The sequence below is a fragment of the Myripristis murdjan genome, chromosome 12 (genome assembly GCF_902150065.1).
Source record: "Myripristis murdjan chromosome 12, fMyrMur1.1, whole genome shotgun sequence".
Classification (NCBI taxonomy): domain Eukaryota; kingdom Metazoa; phylum Chordata; class Actinopteri; order Holocentriformes; family Holocentridae; genus Myripristis; species Myripristis murdjan.
In genome coordinates this window covers 12,997,511-13,018,211 of record NC_043991.1, presented here as the reverse complement: position 1 = coordinate 13,018,211, position 20,701 = coordinate 12,997,511, and the positions used below count along the sequence as shown (strand labels likewise).

Genomic DNA, 20,701 nt, shown 5'->3' with positions numbered 1-20,701 from the left:
TGTTGGGACATATTCAGATTATATCTGTCCATCGGAGTTTTCCAAAGTTTCTGCAGCCCCACTTGCCAATTTTCACAGGTAGTGTCTTTGTTCACGGCCAGGGTCTCAGCACCAAGGGTATCATGGCAGCTATGGCTTTAGGATGGAGAGCCACAGACAGCAGTTTATGTCAAGGGAGGAAATGGTGAGTGAGGTTTGTGGTGTAGCATAGCCCATATAGACGCCAGCCTGTTCAGTAAATAAGGTGCACTGGCGTACAAGAACGCGTGAAAACAGGAACAACCTTCAGCCGTGTTGACACACTACACGAGTTATGCTCATAATCAGATTATAAAGCCAAATATGGCGACTTTGCTGTATGGATGTAGTGGAGAGAAACCCAGTTTGGGAAGATTTTTTTGCCCTCTCTGGGTCATCAGTGGTGGTCTAGACGATTTGTGTATTTAAGAAAAAAAAAACTGTATCTAAAAATATGAGAGGTTTTCCTCCTCTGTTTGCCTTGATATAGTTTACCTCGAACTGCGGCTCATAGTGGAGCTTCTATTTTGCTCACCACATCACTGCTGCTGTAAACTGAAGATGATTAAGAGCTGGTCTGAACTGTTGCGAGGCGGTTATAGCCTACTCTGTACCTGTGTGTGGTCTCATGGTCTGATGGTAGGGATAGGTACAATGAGATGCACCCCCTCCACCCCTCCACCCCCCCACCCCTCTCCTCTCCTCTCTCCCCCTTCACGCCATCATCTCCCTGTCTTGAGCAGTCAGTCATTGCAGGCTCCTGTGGCCTGTGGATATTATAAACTGGGCCATTTTACGGTCCAGACCCTGACTCTGTGCTGGAAGGCTGTGTCAGCAAAACAAATACACCCCCTCCTCCTCCGAGCAACCCCAAAACTTAAAGGCTGATGTGTTTATAACCCAACGCATAAACTTCAGCCTGGATGTAAGCCCGTCTATCTATATTCACCAATTTAAAAAAAAAGGGGGGAGGGTTAAGCCTAAACAAATACTGGCTTAAATCAGCACGGAACAATATTTGGCCTGATGCTTCTTTATATAGCTACAAAGTAGCCTATGGATAATTAATATGGAGCATCAACATGCTGACAGCAAAGTATAACAACAATCATTTATGAAGATTTTACAATTTAAAATGTGACATATGCATGTAAATAAACTTTTATACAAGGGAATAATAATAATAATAATAATAATAATAATAATAATAACAATAATAATAATAATGATAAATTAAGATTATTATCTTAATTTATCTTAATTCTGACGGGAAAGCCTAACTTTAATTCAAATTATATTTAAAAATGCAGGCCTAATGGAAGTAGCAATGCCTACACAGTTTTTTTTTTTTTTTTTTTCTGTAGGCCTATAGAGTTTTTATGTTTCCAAAAAAAAAAAAGAAAAGAAAAGAAAAAGAAAAAAAAAAGAATTAATTAAAAGTCTCCTGACAAAACCAGTTTATTTTAGGCTCTTTTCAGATTCACAGTTTGAATTGTGTTTGATAATCGCTGCCCAAACTCTCTCTCTCTCTCTCTCTCTCTCTCTCTCTCTCTCTCTCTCTCTCTCTCTCTCCCTCCCTCTCTCTCTCTCTCTCTCTCTCTCTCTCACACACACACACACACACACACACACACTGACACAGTAGCACTACGTTTTCTCCCTTCACAACAACCCCCTCGCAGCCTTATTAGCATTTTCTTTCTACCGGCCATTATCAGCCGGTTTCCCGTTGCAAATCGGACTCCACAACCGAGAAAAGGTTTTAGGTCGCCCCGGGCGTTCAGGGGAGGGCAGCCCGGAGGCTAGACCTCGACCTCCCGCAGTGGTGCTCTAGTCCCCCCCTTCCCCCCTCCACCACTACCACCATAGCTCTTATGAATATTCCGGCTGAAGGGGGGCAACAGGACGGTAAATAGTCCCTCACGTCCCGTCTAATCACCCTAAAACTCCAATCCGATCACAGAGCCGGGCTTACATCGATCAGATATAGGCCCAGGCTATCACCAGGAATTATCGAGGCGTGATGTAAAATCCTAATTGAGTAAAGCGTTATGGTAATGTGTGCGGCATAGAGGTGATGGCCTATAAAGTCCAGGATTCTTGCAGCCAAAATATGGGCTTTAGGCCTTATATGTTCAGGATTTACGGTTGTGTTGTAAACGCAGGCGTTGCAGCTGTTGCAGTGCGTCAGTGTGTTATGTGGTGCGAGGAAACGTAAAGCATTTTACACCATGCAAAATTAAAATCATCACATCATAATTACTTTAACAGCAATTATCAATAATCCATGGCAAAAAAAAGTTTAATTTGCAGTTGAACTCACGGTTGGTAGTGAAATTCTTTTATTAAACATTAGATCAGAGTTACATGTTCCTACTTTCATTCCTAATGTTGCCATTTTCTTTGCAAAAAATGGTCCTGTGAGAAAGGCAAATTGTACATCAAGTTGGAAAAAAAAAAGCAATTTTTATGTATGAAATCCCGCCGCTGTGACTGAATGTGCTTAGGTAATAAGAGTAGACAGAAAAAAGAACACCTGCCAGCTCACATATGAAAAAAAAAAAAAAGACTTACTGGGCTAAATTCTCTCTGTGTAACAGGCTACAGTGTAACATCATAGGAAGACACAGAGTGGAAATACACTGGTCTGCTGTAAAATTAATTTCATATTTCAGTTTATTATTTTGGTCACAATTTTGTTGGCCGTAATCCACACAAACACAAAAATTAGGATAAAACAAAGATCCAAGGCACTGCCCTAAAATAATAATTACAATAATTATGATGATATTAAGTACTTATTAATCTATTTTCTTTTACTGTTAACAGGGAAATATAATTGATAAGTTGTTGCATTTCATTGAAAAAAAAATCATCAGAGGCTAATGGTAAATAAAACATATGAAAGAAATTTAAATTATTCTGAAACCAAATGGGACCAAAACACTTAAGGAGGCACATTAAAAATGCTCTACAGAAGACCTTTTTTTATTGTTTTCTATTCCATTCTGGAGGAACCTGAGGGCATTTTTCAGCCTCCAAATGAGCCTCAAAATGAGCACATATTTTCTTCAGCCGTAAAGCTCTGGAGTAGAGAGGTGGAGGGAGACGTAGCATCTTGGTATATTTACACACTTACACCTGCAAGCTGACCAGGGAGACCACAGTCTGAGCTCCTGCAGCTTGCTGAGAAGTTTGGGGTTCATATAAAAGTCTGTAAAATTTAAGTCTGTAAACATCTCTGATTTTCCACTCATTCCCACGGGAGAGCATCAATCACCTCCGGGTCATCTGACACACAGCTGGCTGACAGATCCACGGCGTCCAATGGGGAGACATTTTGTTGCAAAGTGGGGCGAAGGAGTATAGACAAGGCTGTGTCTCTGTCACAGAGCTGTTGGGCGTGTGTGTTTGTTTTTCTGTGTTTCTTTAGCCTCCATGAAGAGTAGAAATGAACACAACATTGTCTTGGTCTTGCAGTTGGTACTCCAATTCCCCCTGAGGACCAAAACACACACACACACACAACATGAAATATTCAGTATTCAATCCTATACGCCTACAGATGTCCAAAAAAATATGTGTGCTTGCTAATGCAAACGTGTGTGTACTCATATGTTCCCATTAAGGTCCAAACAATGAAAAACCTGTTCATTTTATTTGCACCCTGTGTACAGTAACTGAATAAGTGGATTTAAATTGAAGCATTTAGACGGTGTGTGCATGTAAATTTGCGTCCATGTAAGACCCCGAGGAGAAACCTCGACATTCACATTATATGAAGCGTCATCTCAGATATAAGAAGGAACACAATCTCAGCATCAGTTAATATGCATACACACTATTCCTCCTCCTTATTTATACATCCATGCAGTCAATCATGCAGGGCTGAGGAGGTTTCAGTGTTGGTGTGTGTGTGTTTTCACAAATACAGCCAAAGCTGGTTAACAATGAAAACCTCTGGCGTGTCTTGGAGACAGAACAGGTAGATTTAGAAAAAGAAAAAATGAAGCAGCTGTAGTGCGAGTGATCACACGCAGCCAGAAACACGCTCTCTGCACCGTCCAGCAGTGAACGTGGCTCCCAGTCCTCACCATCAGCTCCCAGTCGGCATCATTGATAAGCACCAGGATCCCCGGCCTCCTGTGGGAAAACACACCAGTCACCAGTCACACACCTTCTCCCAGTGCTAATATACACTGGTGTAAGCTTGTGCGTGCACACAACACACACACACACACACACACACACACACACACACACACACACAATGTATACATATACATAGTGCATACACATAGTGATAACATACACACCTTATACGCCACAATTTGTGTACCCTAAAGAAATGCCATACAAATAATCATCATGCACTAAAATATATCATTTGTAGAAAATACCAATTGTTCAGCTGTGTTGAAATAAAAAAAAAGTGAAAACAGCGCAAAAAATGACTATGTTTCATAAAGAAGAAATAAAGATTTATTACATTCAAATATTTGACACTGATTTAACAGATTTAAAAGTTGATTTTTGCACTTGGAGATTTCCGCTGTTTGCAAAAGGTGAAAAGGCCATTAAATTAAAATATATTGTTAAAAAAAATACTGCACTAGAGAGAACTGATCTAGGCTATTTAGTTATTCTATACAATTATATGAGATATGTATTTCTACAGAAAAATAAAGCTAAGTTAAAGCAAATTTGTTTTTGTTTCAACACACAGCTGTATAATTTTTTTTACCAAATATTAATGTCTACAGTCACACTCCTGATTGTGGTTATGATTATGAATGCGGATGTGTTCGTGTGTGTTTGTGTATTACAGCGCGTGTGTAGGGTCACAAGCAAAGGTTTTGGGGTTACGCTCCCAATTTAAAGAAAAATGCCTTCTGGCTTTTTTGGGGGTGTGACATATGGGAAATATTTTAAGGTAATGTAGAAAAGTGGTTTTGCATACAATCATGATCAAAAATCATCGTGTGATTCTCCTTTTGTCATAAGGTTATCCACATTGAAACTGTGATATTTATAAATATGCATCCTTAGTAAAGACAATATCACCTTTTTCTGCTCCCAAAATGCCGTCTGGCTAACAGGAGACTGAAGGTAATGGTGTATTTTTTTTTTTTTTTTTTTTTTTTAATTTTAAAGAAATGGAAATGATTGAGGTGAAATAACAAAGAGAATAGAAAGAAAACTACAATTTTCATTACAAATGAATAAGAACCCAAAATACCTACAACCACAAGAGAGAATGAAAAATTTCCTTTCTGAGGGGGATAATGGGAAATAAAAGGGGTGGGGGCAGTTGACAGGTACTCATAGCTGTTGTCTTCTGAGCGTGTGTGTGTGTGTGTGTGTGTTATTTCTCTAAAAGCCACAGAGGAAACACAATGTAACACCACCAGTGAGTTAAAGGCAAAATGCAACATTCGGTGCATCTGGTTCCATGGATACAAACGTCCCTCATACCACTGAAAAAAAAAAAAAAAAAAACTCCACTCTCCTTCGTAGATGTGTGACGTCGATGTGAAAGGGCGATAAGAGGGGAAACTACAAGGGTGCACACACAATCACGTGCACAAGGCGCACATGCACAAACACACACACACACACACACACCGACACACACACACACACAGAAGAACGTGGCTGCATTGAGAAAAGGACAAAAGAGCGTAAAAAAAAAAAAAAAAAAGCCCATATAGACACAAGTCGCCCATAGATCTTTTTTAAAATAATGAAGAAAAACCTTGATGGTGGTTTACAGCAACACACACACACACGTGAACACACACATGCACACATACACCTAATCTATAAGGTTTATAGGTAGCCCAGCTTTTACTCCATTCATTGGTTAGGTGGTGCTATAAATAGTCTTCTATAAAGGCAGCTGTAAAAGTCAACCAGTCCTATAAGGCTGCTCTCAGCCCTGGACATACACTCACTCACACACACACACACACACACACACACATAAAACACACACAAGACACACACTAACACACATGTACGCCTGTGAACATAAACACATTGCAGCTCTCACACACACACAAACACATACAAGCTCTCACACACAGACATGCAGAAGGACATGCTCTCACTCTCTTTCTGTCTTTCTCTCTCACTCTATGACACACACGCACACACACACATACACACACACATATATACATGCACACAAACAGGTAATCATCTTAGTGAAAGCTATAACCTGAAGCTGTATTTTTTCAGCTCAGCGTGATCGTCTGCTATCCCACAAAGGTTTAGATTGCAGGAAAAATTCCTCAGAACAACTGAGGTTCATTTTCTAATTTTTTAACATTCTGTTCGTGTCTGATGGAATAAACAGTGACGCTCATATATTAGCATTATGCTCACATTTGATATTTGATATTGTGATCTGGTGACAGTCCAAAACAGAAATCATTTGTTTAATATTCAAATATTTTGGCGCACTGCTCAAGTGTGTGTGTCAAGTGCACGCCGACTCACACAGAGTCTCCCTGGACAAAGAGCTCGGGACGCTCCTTCAGCAGGTTCCGTTGGATCCAGACTAGCAGCTGCTTCATGTCCCCTGGAACACACACACACACACACACACACACACACACACACACACACACACACACACACAGAAAGAGGCAGACAACAGAGGTTATAGGTCAGGGGTTAAGGGTCAAGGTGTGTGGTTCCAGCCTCCTGGTCGATGTGACGCGACAGAGGCACCAGGCGGGACAAGGGTGTGCATGTGTGTGTGTGTGTGTGTGGGTGTGTGTGTGTATATTGGGGGGTAAAGGAGAGAACACCCGGGGGGATGGGTTGACTGATGTCTCATAGTATTGAACAGCCAAGAGCGATATTGTTCACCTTGGATAGAAGGAAAAAAAATTATATAAATATATCTATGTATAAAGTTCAGCCCCACACAGATACACACAAACACACACACACATAAAAATAACACTGATCAAGCATCATACATGTTTCCAAAGCTAAAATAATAATCATTATTATTATTATAATTACAACAAAACATCCAGAGCACTGAGCCAGATGTAATAAGTGTAAATACAATTAATCTTATTCTCTAACCGTGTTATCATGGTGGGCGATTTTGAGTATTAGACAACAAAACAATAAAAGTCAAAATCCCACGTCCAAAATAATAATTTTCTTTGTCAGACACTGGACGCAGCGCCTTTCGCCCCGGCTGGAACATCAGCGATGCTTGAATTTTCTATGAGTCTGACCTCTCGAACAATCAGATTGACCTTGTCTCAACAATGGCTTGAGCCTCACTCAGACCGAGCCACAATCACAAAGGCAACTATAATGAGAGGTTTTAGGATAAATCCCTGCTAAATATCTAACTATGAATATATAACAGCCACGGTTATCATTAACATTTAAACGATTCAAGGTGGTGTAAGTGCCTCTGAGAGTGTGTGTGCACGCCTGTGTGGTGAAGACGGTTGGTGGAAATGTGGTAAAAATCACGCGCCAGCACAGCAAAATATGAACTTGGGCATTCAACACACACACACACACACACACACACAAAGTAATGTTTTCTTATGAAAGCTATGAGGGGAAAAACAGTTAATCGGTTGTATTTAGATGTGCTATGTGTATTTATTTGTGTCAATCACAACGATCAAGTGCATAGTGACTCACAATAATACTTAAGAGTGGAACTGCTGGTTGCCATATCTCACACACACACGCACACACACACACACCAGTTCATTCAGGAAGGAAATGATAAAAGAAGGCAAAAATTGAGAGCATAAAGAAATATAGGAGGAAAAATGGTACACACACACACACACACTTGGTGGGGAAGACAAAAAAAGAGCCAGGAGCGGCTAGACAGATGGAGCACATACAAAGGTAAGAGGAAGACAGTGAGTCATCCTCAGCCAGGTGAAAGGAGAGCTGTAAAGGCGTAGCAGGTAGGCGTAGCGAGCGTTACAGAAGCACGCGGGGATTTGTTCAAGTCAGAGGAGTTCAGCTGTATCAAAGGCTTTGCTAATACCGCATCAAACGTTACAACATCTACAGCCCCCTCTGTTCCCAGAAAAACACACATCAGAGAGAGGGGAGCACACTCTTCTTTATAGAGAGAAAAAAAAAAAAAAAAAAACAACAGAAATATAGTAGCACTGCTTATTTGAGCACCATCAGTGCCATACCGACCTACACAAAGCATGAAGAGCAAGATAAATAAACCAATGAGAATTTTTTTTTTTTTTTTTTTTTTAATTTAGAGTGCATGCTGGTTTTCATCATGCGGATCTAAAATTATCACACATTTTGTTTTAGGATATTTTATTCACCAAAAATGATAATCCATTCCTTAGTGTCATGCTTAAGAAATTTTACGTCATAGCGGTGCACTGAAAATAGCTGTCAATTTTCAAAAGTGGGTCGGCACACAAAATATCTTTTAAAATCTGTCGTTTTTTTTTTTTCTTTTGTTCCTTTTTCTGGAGCAGTTACGCTGTTCACAAGCCCACGTGTGAAAATTCAGCGCTGTACCTTTGCCCCGCAGCACCGGAGAAAATTAAATGCCCTTAAAACGAGATTTCCAGACGCACCTGCCTGGTCAGTGTGGCTATGAAAACTGAGGGCGACAGACTGTGTAGATGCTATGTGATGCTTAAGGTGTGTGTGTGTGTGGGTGAGAGAGAGCAAGTGAGTGTGTGTGTCTGCCTGTGCACGCAGTTCCACGCTCATGTGCATGGTGTTCAGGTTAATTGGAGTGCTGTCGGCCAGCTCAGTAGTATAATGATAGTGCTAGTTTTCCCTGGTTCTTGGCCTCCCTATAAAAAAAAAAAAAAAAGACGAATACCTTCCCTTGCAACACACACACTCACACGCGCGCGCGCACACACACACACACACACACACACACTGCAAAGCAGTGAATATTGACCTGCACCTCAGCAGGGCTAAAAACAGAACCAATCACTACAGCAGTCATAACTCCTTCTTTGTGGTGACTCTTTTCTTTTCACTCTCTGCCTTTTCACTATCGCTCTTTTTCTCCACCATTACCCCTTATTCGCTCTTTCATCCTCTCGTCAATTTACTTTTTCATTTGCTCTCTCTCTCCATCTCACACTCCCTCCTTCTCTCGCTGTCTCATAAAAAAGCTGCACACCTCTCCTCTCCTCTTCTAAGTTCTCTCCATCTTCTCCCTTCTCTCTCTCTCTCCTTTGTCTTTCTTACACACGAGCAAGCAAATGTATTAAATTTGCACACAGAAAGCCTCTATAATAGGTCTGAACACACACTGTCTCCAGCCTTACCTAAACACACAGGTTGCTAATCAGTTCAAAGTGTCATCAAGAACTGTGTTGCTTTTTTAATTTAAAAAAAAAAAAAAAACAACCCCGTCAGACACTGCCCTTCTTTATGGCTTTCTTGTGTAACGCTATACACAGGTCTGCAAAATTTAATTATCTGCAGTCTGTACCGAGACGACGGGCTCTTGATTGTGACTGCAGTGGCGACAAAGATAACGTCATGAAATGAAGAGTGTTTCAGATGTGGAGATGAAGAGAGAGGATGTCGAGAGACTGCGAGGTGAGAGCTGGACCGCGCTCCGCAGCCCAGGTGGGGAGGACAAGAAAATGAGGGAACATGCAGACAGAGAAGGAAAATGCGTCACCGGCTCCCGATGCATCTTGGGATAGCTGCGATGTGCGGGGAGGGAGGGAGAGCCAAAGAGGAGCGAGGGAAAGGGCGCCATTTTGACACTGATTCAAAACCATGCCCGCTTTTTCTTTTGTGTGTGAGACTTGCTGTTTTTTTTGTTGTGTTTTGTTTTTTTTTTGCCTGCTGTCTTCGTGCGGCTCTGATGGCTCTGGTGGCCGTGAGAGGAGGGGCGGGGGGCTATCCATCTCTCTCATGATGTGAGGGGCAGAAACTATGTGCTCCTCAGATCACGGAGGTTGTGTTGTATACATGTGTGTGCATGAGAAAAAGAGAGAAACAGAGAGAGAAATCAGGGGTGGGGTCTTTCAGTCGAGGGTCATCAATCACCGACTGGGGTCAAAGAGAAATGCGAAGGATTCAGAACCAATTATATCTGCCTTCCCTGCACCCCCGCTTCATCTCTCTGTCCGCCTCTTAGTCACCCCGATACAAACACACAAGCACGTCCAAATCAAAATGACACGTAATGGAGAACATTTTTAAGCACATCTGCAAAAACAGCCCCCAACGCTTTCTGTTACACAATTCAGTCGAGAAAAAAAAGGGTTAAGGTTAGATTTAGGGTTAGGAACGGAAATTCTGTTAGAGCCTCGTGTGCTTTCTGACAGAAATCACCCAGACTGATTTTACACAGGACGTCCACACTTCACATCCCAAAAAAAAACAAAAAAAAAAAAAACATCTGTCCTCATAGGAAGACGGATTTCACCATGATGTGAAAATCTGAAATTATGAACTTAATGGGCTGCATGGCAAAAGTTCAGATTTTCGAGCCCCTGTTTCGCATACACACTCCCACACACACAAGTAGACGCACACATCACACACAGGTCAACCGGTCCACCAAGGTCATATCTGGCTGACATTCTCCGTTCTGGTCAACTTTTGTCTTTTTGTTGTCGTGGTAACATCAGCACCATGGATGAACACCCTTTGTTGGGTAAAACACCACAGACACATTTCTCTCAATTCAACTCATTATCGCTTTATTGGCATGACTGCGTCAGAAACAATACCGTTTGAACAGGCGCGATAGCAAAGCGGTTTAAGGCATCGGAAATCTAGTCTTGTGACAAAATTATTTAATTGGGACAATTTTTACATTTTCATTGGTGGGGTCGTAAACGGTGCATTCTCTCTTTTCACACTCACTCATGCCAGCACGCTCACATTCAGTCGGTTACAAATCCCCCCGCTTTTAATCTAAGAAGTGCATGCACACACACATACACAAATAAACAAACAAACAAACAACCACAACAGCAAACAACTATTCCTTCCTCCTTTCCTAACCTGAACCCTGTCACTTTTTCCCCGGCTCTTCATGCCTTTCTTTATTTTCTCCATGACTTCCACCTGTCCTGAGTGGGGTCGGGGAAATGAAAATGGGCTGCAGGCATGTTTCCGTTGGCTCCTCCATGATGTGTCAGTGATTTGGGTTAGAACGGGCTCAAATCTTTGGGCAAAACAAAATGCAAAGAGTCTGGATTCTGGGATGAAAAAAGTTTTTAGATTCCCAGCTTTCGCCTCTTCTACTTTATGTGGTTTCCAACATAGAAATATATGTATGACGGGGCTCCCGCTTGAAGTCAAATGTAAAATTCCCTGACTTTTCCATGACTTTCCATGACCAAAATGTTGAATTTCCATGACCTATACAAACATGGCATATTTTTTCAATCAATACTTTAAACACACTTAAGATTCAAAGTTACAATCCTGCACTATTCTGCGATCCTGCTTCTATTCAATTCTTTTTTTTTTTTTTAATTAAGACAGAGGATGACCCCAAAAAAATCCATGATATTCCATGATTTGTCCTGAAAATCTATTGAATTTCCTGACTTTCCTTGCCTGGAATAGCCTTCAAAATTCTTTATTTATTCTTCAAAAGGCTTTCCAGAAATTCCACGACCCATGAGAAACCTGAAAGCAACTGGGTCAGGAGCGCTTGCCCGCCATTTCAGCCCAAGTGTCTCTACACAAAAATGACTTTGCACCACAATTGCTCTCTTGCACCCCCCTTTAACAACATAAACTTCCCCTTTACCCTCTGAACTACCCCCTTTTACACACACACACACACACACACACACACACACACACACAAACCAGCATTATCAGTGGGCAGCATTTACAAGTGAAAGAGCGGGCAAAGAGAATGGACGTCAGCCTCACAGATGTTAGAGAGGAGGAGGGAAGGAAGGAGGGAGGGAGGGAGGGAGGGAAGGGGGGGAGAAAAGGGAAAGTGATCGTAGGAGGAAGTAATGTGAGAGAAATGTGAGGAGAAGAGGGGGAAGAAGAGGGGGTTTGGGTTTGGAGGACAAAGAAGGGAGAGGTGAGAGAAAGATGAAGAACAGAGGAATGAGATTGAGGTGGAAGAACAACAAAATGTGGGGAAAGAGCTGAAAAGAGATAAGAGATGTTGGGGGGGGGATGATAAGGTGAAAGAGGAAATAGTGGAAAAGAGAAGGAAATGAAAGCGGGACAAAGGAGAAAGGACAAAGAGGAGCAGTTTATCCGGTGATCCAGTTTTAATATAGCTTCCTCTACTCCGGCTATACCCGATGAAGCTATAAGCAAAACGTATAGTTCACTGAGATCTGAAAATATGAGCCATTCTTTTGGACCAAGTCTTTGTCTTGTTTCTTTAGTGTGCAGCCAAGGTAATAAAATATATGCCTTGTTGTGCCTTTGGTGTTTTTTTAATTACTTTTTATGAGGCGGTATAGGCAGAATGACCCCTACACAAGTAAAGCCAGTAAAACCAGGTGGAAGCTGTAAAACACCTGATGCTGTGTCACAAAGATGTTCCCAAATAGGACATGCCAGCTCACTTAATGAAAACAAACGGCCCTTTATAGTTCTAAGTTTTCCAAGATGTCGTTATCTGACATGACATCAACATGGCACTGGGGCTGGACAATGTGGACAAAATCAAATATCACAATATCTTTGACCAAATACCCCTGCACTGATAATGTGATGATATCATGTGGACGGTTGCTGCTGCTGTCATGAGATATTTAAACATAAACAGATTTTTGATACACGATCATTAATCAGATATCATGACTATGCACGTAGAGACAAATGATGCAAATGCCTCAACAGTCTGACGAGTTCAGAAAGTTGCATCCTTTTGCTGTAATAAAGTCTTTAAATCCAGGAGAAGACACAACCCAAAATGTTGGCATTTTACATTTCTGCAAACCACTTATGCACTAAAATGTCACGTTTTCAAGTTTCTTGACAGTACAAAGCAAAAAAATGCAATGTTAGCAGGTAGGTGGGGTGATGGATGGTATCATAAACAGGACTTTGATTCTGCACACCGGGGTTTGAGTCCCATGTCAAGCAGGAGCCATGTTCATTTTTACATCGGCTCGTGTTCTGTAACTTTAACCACGACCTTTTCCTAACCATAACCAGGTAGTCTGGGTGGCTTATGAAGCTAACAAAGCTAACGAAGCAAACAAAAGTGGCTCAAGTAACAAATGAGCTAATGTTAGCTCATTTGTTACTTGAGCTCAGGTTTTTTGTTTGTTTGTTTGTTTGTTTTTAACTCATCTACTAGTACTGGCCTCAAAAATCCAGTATCTGTTGGGTTCTACTACTTCAGATTTTAATAAAATATTGAAATACTTTTGAGGTACAGTACAGGCCAAAAGTTTGGACACACCTTCTCATTCAATGCGTTTTCTTTATTTTCATGACTATTTGCATTGCAGATTCTCACTGAAGGAATCAAAACTATGAATGAACACATGTGGAGTTATGTACTTAACAAAAAAAGCTGAAATAACTGAAAACATGTTTTATATTCTAGTTTCTTCAAAATAGCCACCCTTTGCTCTGATTACTGCTTTGCACACTCTTGGCATTCTCTCCATGAGCTTCAAGAGGTAGTCACCTGAAATGGTTTTCACTTTACAGGTGTGCCTTATCAGGGTTAATTAGTGGAATTTCTTGCTTTATCAATGGGTTTGGGACCATCAGTTGTGTTGTGCAGAAGTCAGGTTACTACACAGCCGACAGCCCTATTGGACAACTGTTAAAATTCATATTATGGCAGGAACCAATAAGCTAACTAAAGAAAGACGAGTGGCCATCATTACTTTAAGAAATGAAGGTCAGTCAGTCCGGAAAATTGCAAAAACTTTAAATGTGTCCCCAAGTGGAGTCGCAAAAACCATCAAGCGCTACAACGAAACTGGCACACATGAGGACCGACCCAGGAAAGGAAGACCAAGAGTCACCTCTGCTTCTGAGGACAAGTTCATCCGAGTCACCAGCCTCAGAAATCGCAAGTTAACAGCTTCTCAGATCAGAGACCAGATAAATGCCACACAGAGTTCTAGCAGCAGACCCATCTCTAGAACAACTGTTAAGAGGAGACTGCGCCAATCAGGCCTTCATGGTCAAATAGCTGCTAGGAAACCACTGCTAAGGAGAGGCAACAAGCAGAAGAGATTTGTTTGGGCCAAGAAACACAAGGCATGGACATTAGACCAGTGGAAATCTGTGCTTTGGTCTGATGAGTCCAAATTTGAGATCTTTGGTTCCAACCGCCGTGTCTTTGTGAGACGCAGAAAAGGTGAACGGATGGATTCCACATGCCTGGTTCCCACTGTGAAGCATGGAGGAGGAGCTGTGATGGTGTGGGGGTGTTTTGCTGGTGACACTGTTGGGGATTTATTCAAAATTGAAGGCACACTGAACCAGCATGGCTACCACAGCATCCTGCAGCGACATGCCATCCCATCCGGTTTGCGTTTAGTTGGACGATCATTTATTTTTCAACAGGACAATGAGCCCAAACACACCTCCAGGCTGTGTAAGGGCTATTTGACCAAGAAGGAGAGTGATGGAGTGCTGCGGCAGATGACCTGGCCTCCACAGTCACCGGACCTGAACCCAATCGAGATGGTTTGGGGTGAGCTGGACCGCAGAGTGAAGGCAAAGGGTCCAACAAGTGCTTAACACCTCTGGGAACTCCTTCAAGACTGTTGGAAAACCATTTCAGGTGACTACCTCTTGAAGCTCATGGAGAGAATGCCAAGAGTGTGCAAAGCAGTAATCAGAGCAAAGGGTGGCTATTTTGAAGAAACTAGAATATAAAACATGTTTTCAGTTATTTCACCTTTTTTTGTTAAGTACATAACTCCACATGTGTTCATTCATAGTTTTGATTCCTTCAGTGAGAATCTACAATGTAAATAGTCATGAAAATAAAGTAAAACGCATTGAATGAGAAGGTGTGTCCAAACTTTTGGCCTGTACTGTATATGGATAATAATTTCAGTCTTTTGATTTTAAATGGAGCACCGTCTGAAAGTGTGAGAAATAAGCGACAGGTGATACTCACAGGGCTCTGATTGGCTGGGAAGAGTCACCTGATGTTCCTTTACGCCGTCAAAAAGCAGCTCTGCGCCTCCTCTGTGTGAAAAATAAATACATACATTTAAAAAAAAAAAAAAAAACATCACATCACTATTATATCTATTTTTCTTGGCATTAATAAAATACTCCCACACACACAGAAATAGACTCCGCATTTTTGTTTGTTGCCAACGTTTCTCAAGACATTCACAACTTTAGGACCTCTGCTGCTTTAATTTCCTTCCAAAAAAAAAAAAAAATACAATTCAAACTGAAAAGCACAGTCGAGTGCAGCAGCCGTCAAGATATGTGAATTCCACATGTCGCATACACATCAAAAGTTAATAATTTCTCATGAATGAAAAATAAATAAATAAAATAAAAAGTTTAGTGCGCTTAACGACAACATTTCTGAGCAGACAGCAGCATCTACTTGTGTCTGAGAAAGAACAAAAATGTGTAAACTTACATACTGTTCATAAATAAAAAATAAACAATGACAGTGCATACAATAGCACCCAGCTACATCTTTTTGTTTTTGGTCCCAATGACAAGTTATTTATAACATTAATGTATTATTAACTTGAACACAGAAAAATACTGGAAAATAAAAAATGTGCTTTGCCTCCATTTGCTCAAGTAGATCTGCACTCTCTGTGTTATTTTAAATAAATAAATAAATAAATAACAATATATATTTAATAATGGAGTCTCTCTGTGTGCTCAGTTTAACTCTTGGGCTTGTGAAAACTGTGTGTACACAGAGAGGTGGTACACCACTGAACAAGGGTGTAAGGGTTCAGTGAACCCACAATTCGGTTTGTTTCATGGTTCTCGGGTGACGATTTTGGTTTCAGCTCAGCTTGTTTTGCACGTTAGGGAGAAAAAAATTAATGTTCTCTGTATTTTTGTCTTATTGGCAAAAATAAGCTCTATTTGTCATGCAGAGATATGGGATAACAATATGGAATCAACAAATATTCTTTAAAAGGCAACAGTCTACTTAGACTACATACACACGTAAAGACTGGAGGGGAAGGGGTGATTCCATGAGGCTGGATCAAGTCTGACAGTTCCTGAATTCCCAGTACCGGGCGTCAGGTTCTGTCGACGGTCTTGGTCTCATGGTTTCACACTAACTCTGAACCTCGGTCGGAGCGTGTGTTCCTCAGGTTAGGTTATTTTCCTCTGCTGTTTAAATTGTTCATACTTCTGTTTAAATTGTTCATATTTCTATTTTTTTTATATTCCTTGTTTATAGTGTTTATATTGCTTACTGCTATTTATCATCTGTGTATACTGTATATTTCTTCTAAATTTGCACATTGACCTACATCTATGCACATTTTATACACCTATGCACACAGTTTTTTGCATATTGCTTTTTGCACACTGGGTTATACTTAGATCTTATTCTGTTGTACTTAGATCTTATTCTGTTGTACTTAGATCGTATTCTTTATTTTTTATTTATTTAATCTGTAATCTGTGGATACTGCTGAAAAACTGCGAATTTCCTTCGGGATGAATAAAGTATCTATCTATCTATCTATCTATCTATCTATCTACACAAACACATAAAAAATACTCTCAGGATATCCATTAATTCATCAGCTGAGTTTGTCTCTCACACTGTGGATGTGGTCATAACGCTGCACTTTGTATTGTGCATTGAACAGCTCATTTTTTTACGGTTCAGTGTTCAACCCCCTGCTGCTGTGGGCTGTGTTTTGCTGGGCAGGACATGTGACTGACATTTTTTTTTGTTTGTTTCTAAATAATTTTTCCTTCCATACAGACACAAACAATACATACATAACAACAATACATATTTACAAGCACACAAGGGGTACTGGGTGCCATAAACAAGAAAGTAACAACCGAAAGAAAAGGACTTTACAGATCACTTCCACAAAATGTCTCCATGATAGCGTATGCTTTATGCTTTAGCAGCTTTCTGATTTTTAATGTTTTTGATGGTGGCAGCATAGCGGAGCAGTTCTTGTCTAAAGAGGTCAATGTTTGGTTTAGGTTTGGCCCAATTGTTTTTTATGGATATGAAACTTCCCCAAAACTCAAGATTAACTGACAGAAAAAACACAAATCTTTGTCTACAGTCTGATCATCAAAGTAAATTATTATTATTATTTTTTTTTCCTGGAAACTGATCGTTCTTCCTGTTTTTTCTTGTACAAAATGCTGAACATCTTTCTCTCTCCTATCTCTCTCACTCGCTAGCACACACACACACACACACACACACACACACACACACACAGCATTCACATCATGAACATGCTACCACCAAGCCACAGTTAGCTAGCGCCTAGCAGTAATACTAATGTGAAATCCTTAAAAATACGACCAAAATAACTCATGTTACTGAACTGAAATGACTGCAAAGGTGAACGGACATTTCGCTGCCTGACACGAAACTAGAAACACGCATTTTAAACTAACAAGAAGGAGTTAAAATCCCCTACCCAAACTGCAGGCGAAGTGCTATGGGCGCCGCCATATTGCTGTCAAACGCAGGAAGCAGTGCGAACGACAGACGGAAGTGACGTGTTTGGCTACAATTAAGTTTTTTTTTTTTTTTTTTAACTCTGTCAGAGGAGAGCACGCGTCAAAGACAGTGACGTAACCAGCAAAGTGAAAGCACTCTCAACGTATATATTTATCGATAATTACATTTTGAATAACTTTATTATTTGCTCGCCAAACGGTCTCACCATCCCACTGACAGCGCGTGCGTGTGCGTGCGTGTGAGCAGCTGAGCAGTGTGTATTATGTCAGTGTGAAAGTGCACAGAGGCATGACATGAATGTGCATTCACATCTGTCTGTGTGTGTGTGTGTATGTGTGTGTATGTATGTGTGTGTGTGTGCCTCTCTTCCCCCTTAACGTACGTCCTCAATCATACTGGTGACACTTCCAGTCCCAGTATATGGAGTTTGGGAGGGGGGGGTCAGGGTGGTTGGGGTGTCAGTGCGTGAGTGCGAGGTTTGAATTGCAAATCCGCTGCCTTCTGTTGGCGTCGAAGCCTTAGCAGGCCTTTCCCTGTCTTCATTCATGTGTTAATGAGGAGTCAGTCCAGGGGCAGATAGATAGATAGACTAGGGGCCTTGTGGGGGTGAGGAAGGTGTGAGGCGCTGGGGGGGGGGGGGGGGGGGAGTCAGAAACCGAGGGAACCAGAGGGACAGAGAGAGATGATGAAGGACTGATGAACGGGGTTGTAGAGGTGGACGGCGTTTTGACCGTGTTCAGGGTTTGTTTGAAATCGCGGCGTGGGCTCAGGAGGAGGCGAGCGGCCAGACGGCGGGGTGTGGATGCATTTTTACGGCTATAGGTTTTTATAGCTGTGAGGAGTCCTAATGGAGTGAGATGCCCCACCATCACTGTGTGTCACCTCACATTTGCAAAGCTGGCTTGAGCCTCAGTCACAGCTGCTGTGGACACACGCCACATTACTGCTGTCATCTAATGAATTATTATTAAATCTTCAGTCTCGCTGACAGAGGAGCCGTGCCTCCTATACATGGGTGTGATATGTGAATACACATAGGGTCCTACATGGGCCTATAGGGTATAATATAGAGCTTATATATGCATTATAGGCCATTTAATACATACAGTTTTGTTTTGTTTGCTTTGCTTTGTTATGGAAAGGTGCTGTAGTGGCCATTTATCAAAAAATTCTCAAAACAAACTCAAATCAAACTTACAAATAAAGGGTCACTACTGCACCATGGGCATGATTTACACACACAAAAGAATCTATTGTCCATTCTGAGTTTCCATTTAAATGGTTTATTTCACAAGGCAAGCAAACAAACAGAGAACAAAGGAATCCCGCTCTCTCCCTGTCTCTCTCGCTCTGGTAAAAAACCATACGCCCACCCAGGTGCATGCTGGTCCTATACCTGCCCATACTTATATAGCCTTCGTGCCCAGTGTTAACAAACCCAAAATACACAAACTCATTCTACAAACTGAATATGGCAAACAAAACAACAAAACATAAACTAAACAAATAATAAACAAAAGAAAAAATATATGGTCAAATCTAACCAAAATAAAGCAATTATCTAAAATAATCAAACAATACTCATGGCTCCTACAGGTGCCAATAAAAAAAAAAAAAAAAAAAAAAAGGTCATAACTAGATTGGACTGGTTTTTTTTTTGTTTTGTTTTTTTTCTAAAATAGAAAACAATTCCTATCAAAGATGAAGCATAATGGATTTTTATGAACTATCACCCTTTTAATTTAATGCTGTCATAATAGGTTGCTGATATGATTTTTTATCATGTATGATTGATCATACATGATTAGGCTGGCAGTCAGACTACTACATATACAGAGGTTAGAGCCAGCACCAGTTACATGCAATACAAAACACAAGATCTCCTCATCCACTCCATTTTCACTTTATATTGTATGTGTTCTGGTCTGGAGCCACTGGAGTGTATTCCATACAGATAACAAATAAAAGCATTCCTCTCCGTCAGTATTTTGTTTTTTAATGCATTTATGTAAAGGAGTATCGGCAACACGCATTCAAGTACATCGAAAAAGCACATCTGAACTTTATCCCATCTTAATATCCTGCCCAGATTGATCTCTCCATGAAAAAAGAACCAGTTTGACCTTACTACTCATCATTCATAATTGAGTGCGGTTGGTATGACTGACAAAACTCCTCAAAAAAAAAAAGTAGTTTTATACATATATATATATACATTCACAGTTAGTGCTTAGGGACCAAGAGGCAATGGGTGCAAGTCTTCATACTCCACTGATATCGTCCCGTGGGTGGATGTCGAAAGCCAGTGCAGCACTGCCAGGCGTTGGCCACAGAGCAGTCAGGGTCACACATGATCAGATGACAATGACCAACACAATGGATTAGCTATAAAAGGACTTGGGGTGGGGGGTGAATGGGGGTGGTGGGGGGATGCGGTGGGGGGGATTAGGGGTGAACTGATGACGGTTGGCTGGCTGGCTGGCTGACTGGTTGGCTGGCAAGCTTGGGGAGATCTTGGGTCTGTTTCAATAAGGAACATAAAGAGCTGAAATTAACATGTACCATGATATCAAGCAGAGAGAATCCTCTTAGAGATTACACCCATAACATGTTACGCCTATGGAACTGTATGGAAAGGGGGGTTGGAGACACGGAGCAGAGCGAATGACAATTTTCTATTGTGGCAGATTACCACAGGGCACTCTATTCTCTTCTATTCTGTTTTTGTTCTGCTCTGTTCTCCATGTTGAACATTTAAAAAAAAAACAAGTGGTAATGCCTCATCTCATTCTACCAGCGATGAACACTGTCTTCTTATTATGCGTCTACATTTTATTATCTTTTTACTGGGAATGTTTCACCTGGACTAAACTGGACCCCCCCTCAATCCAACAGCTGCCAGGCCATACCATTGGCTCCTCGGTGGAGAAGAGAGGGGAACCAGAGCCAGAAAACTACCGTCACAACATCTGCATAGAGGTACACTTGCACATGCACGCACACACACACACAGGCACATTAACACACACCCGCCGACCCACACAC

At 41.1% G+C, this 20,701-nt stretch overlaps 1 protein-coding gene across 1 annotated transcript; it reads right to left on the bottom strand.

The window, feature by feature from the left end:
• Positions 1-2,343: 2,343 nt before the first annotated feature.
• Positions 2,344-17,687, bottom strand: urm1 (ubiquitin related modifier 1). Its single transcript, XM_030066094.1, has 5 exons — positions 17,613-17,687; positions 15,116-15,186; positions 6,520-6,601; positions 4,113-4,161; positions 2,344-3,516 (listed from the first exon to the last, which is right to left on the bottom strand). The coding sequence occupies exons 1-5, from the start codon at positions 17,645-17,647 to the stop codon at positions 3,448-3,450; spliced, it is 306 nt and encodes a 101-aa protein (XP_029921954.1). The 5' UTR covers positions 17,648-17,687; the 3' UTR covers positions 2,344-3,447.
• Between the last annotated feature and the right edge of the window lie 3,014 nt (positions 17,688-20,701).

Excerpts from the sequence above, each read along its gene's own strand:
- urm1 (XM_030066094.1), bottom strand. The coding sequence starts at position 17,647 with ATGGCGGCGCCCATAGCACTTCGCCTGCAGTTTGG. Across the intron at positions 15,187-17,612 it reads GCACTTCGCCTGCAGTTTGG|AGGAGGCGCAGAGCTGCTTT; the intron begins GTAGGGGATTTT and ends TTTTTCACACAG. Across the intron at positions 6,602-15,115 it reads TCCCAGCCAATCAGAGCCCT|GGGACATGAAGCAGCTGCTA; the intron begins GTGAGTATCACC and ends TGTGTGTTCCAG.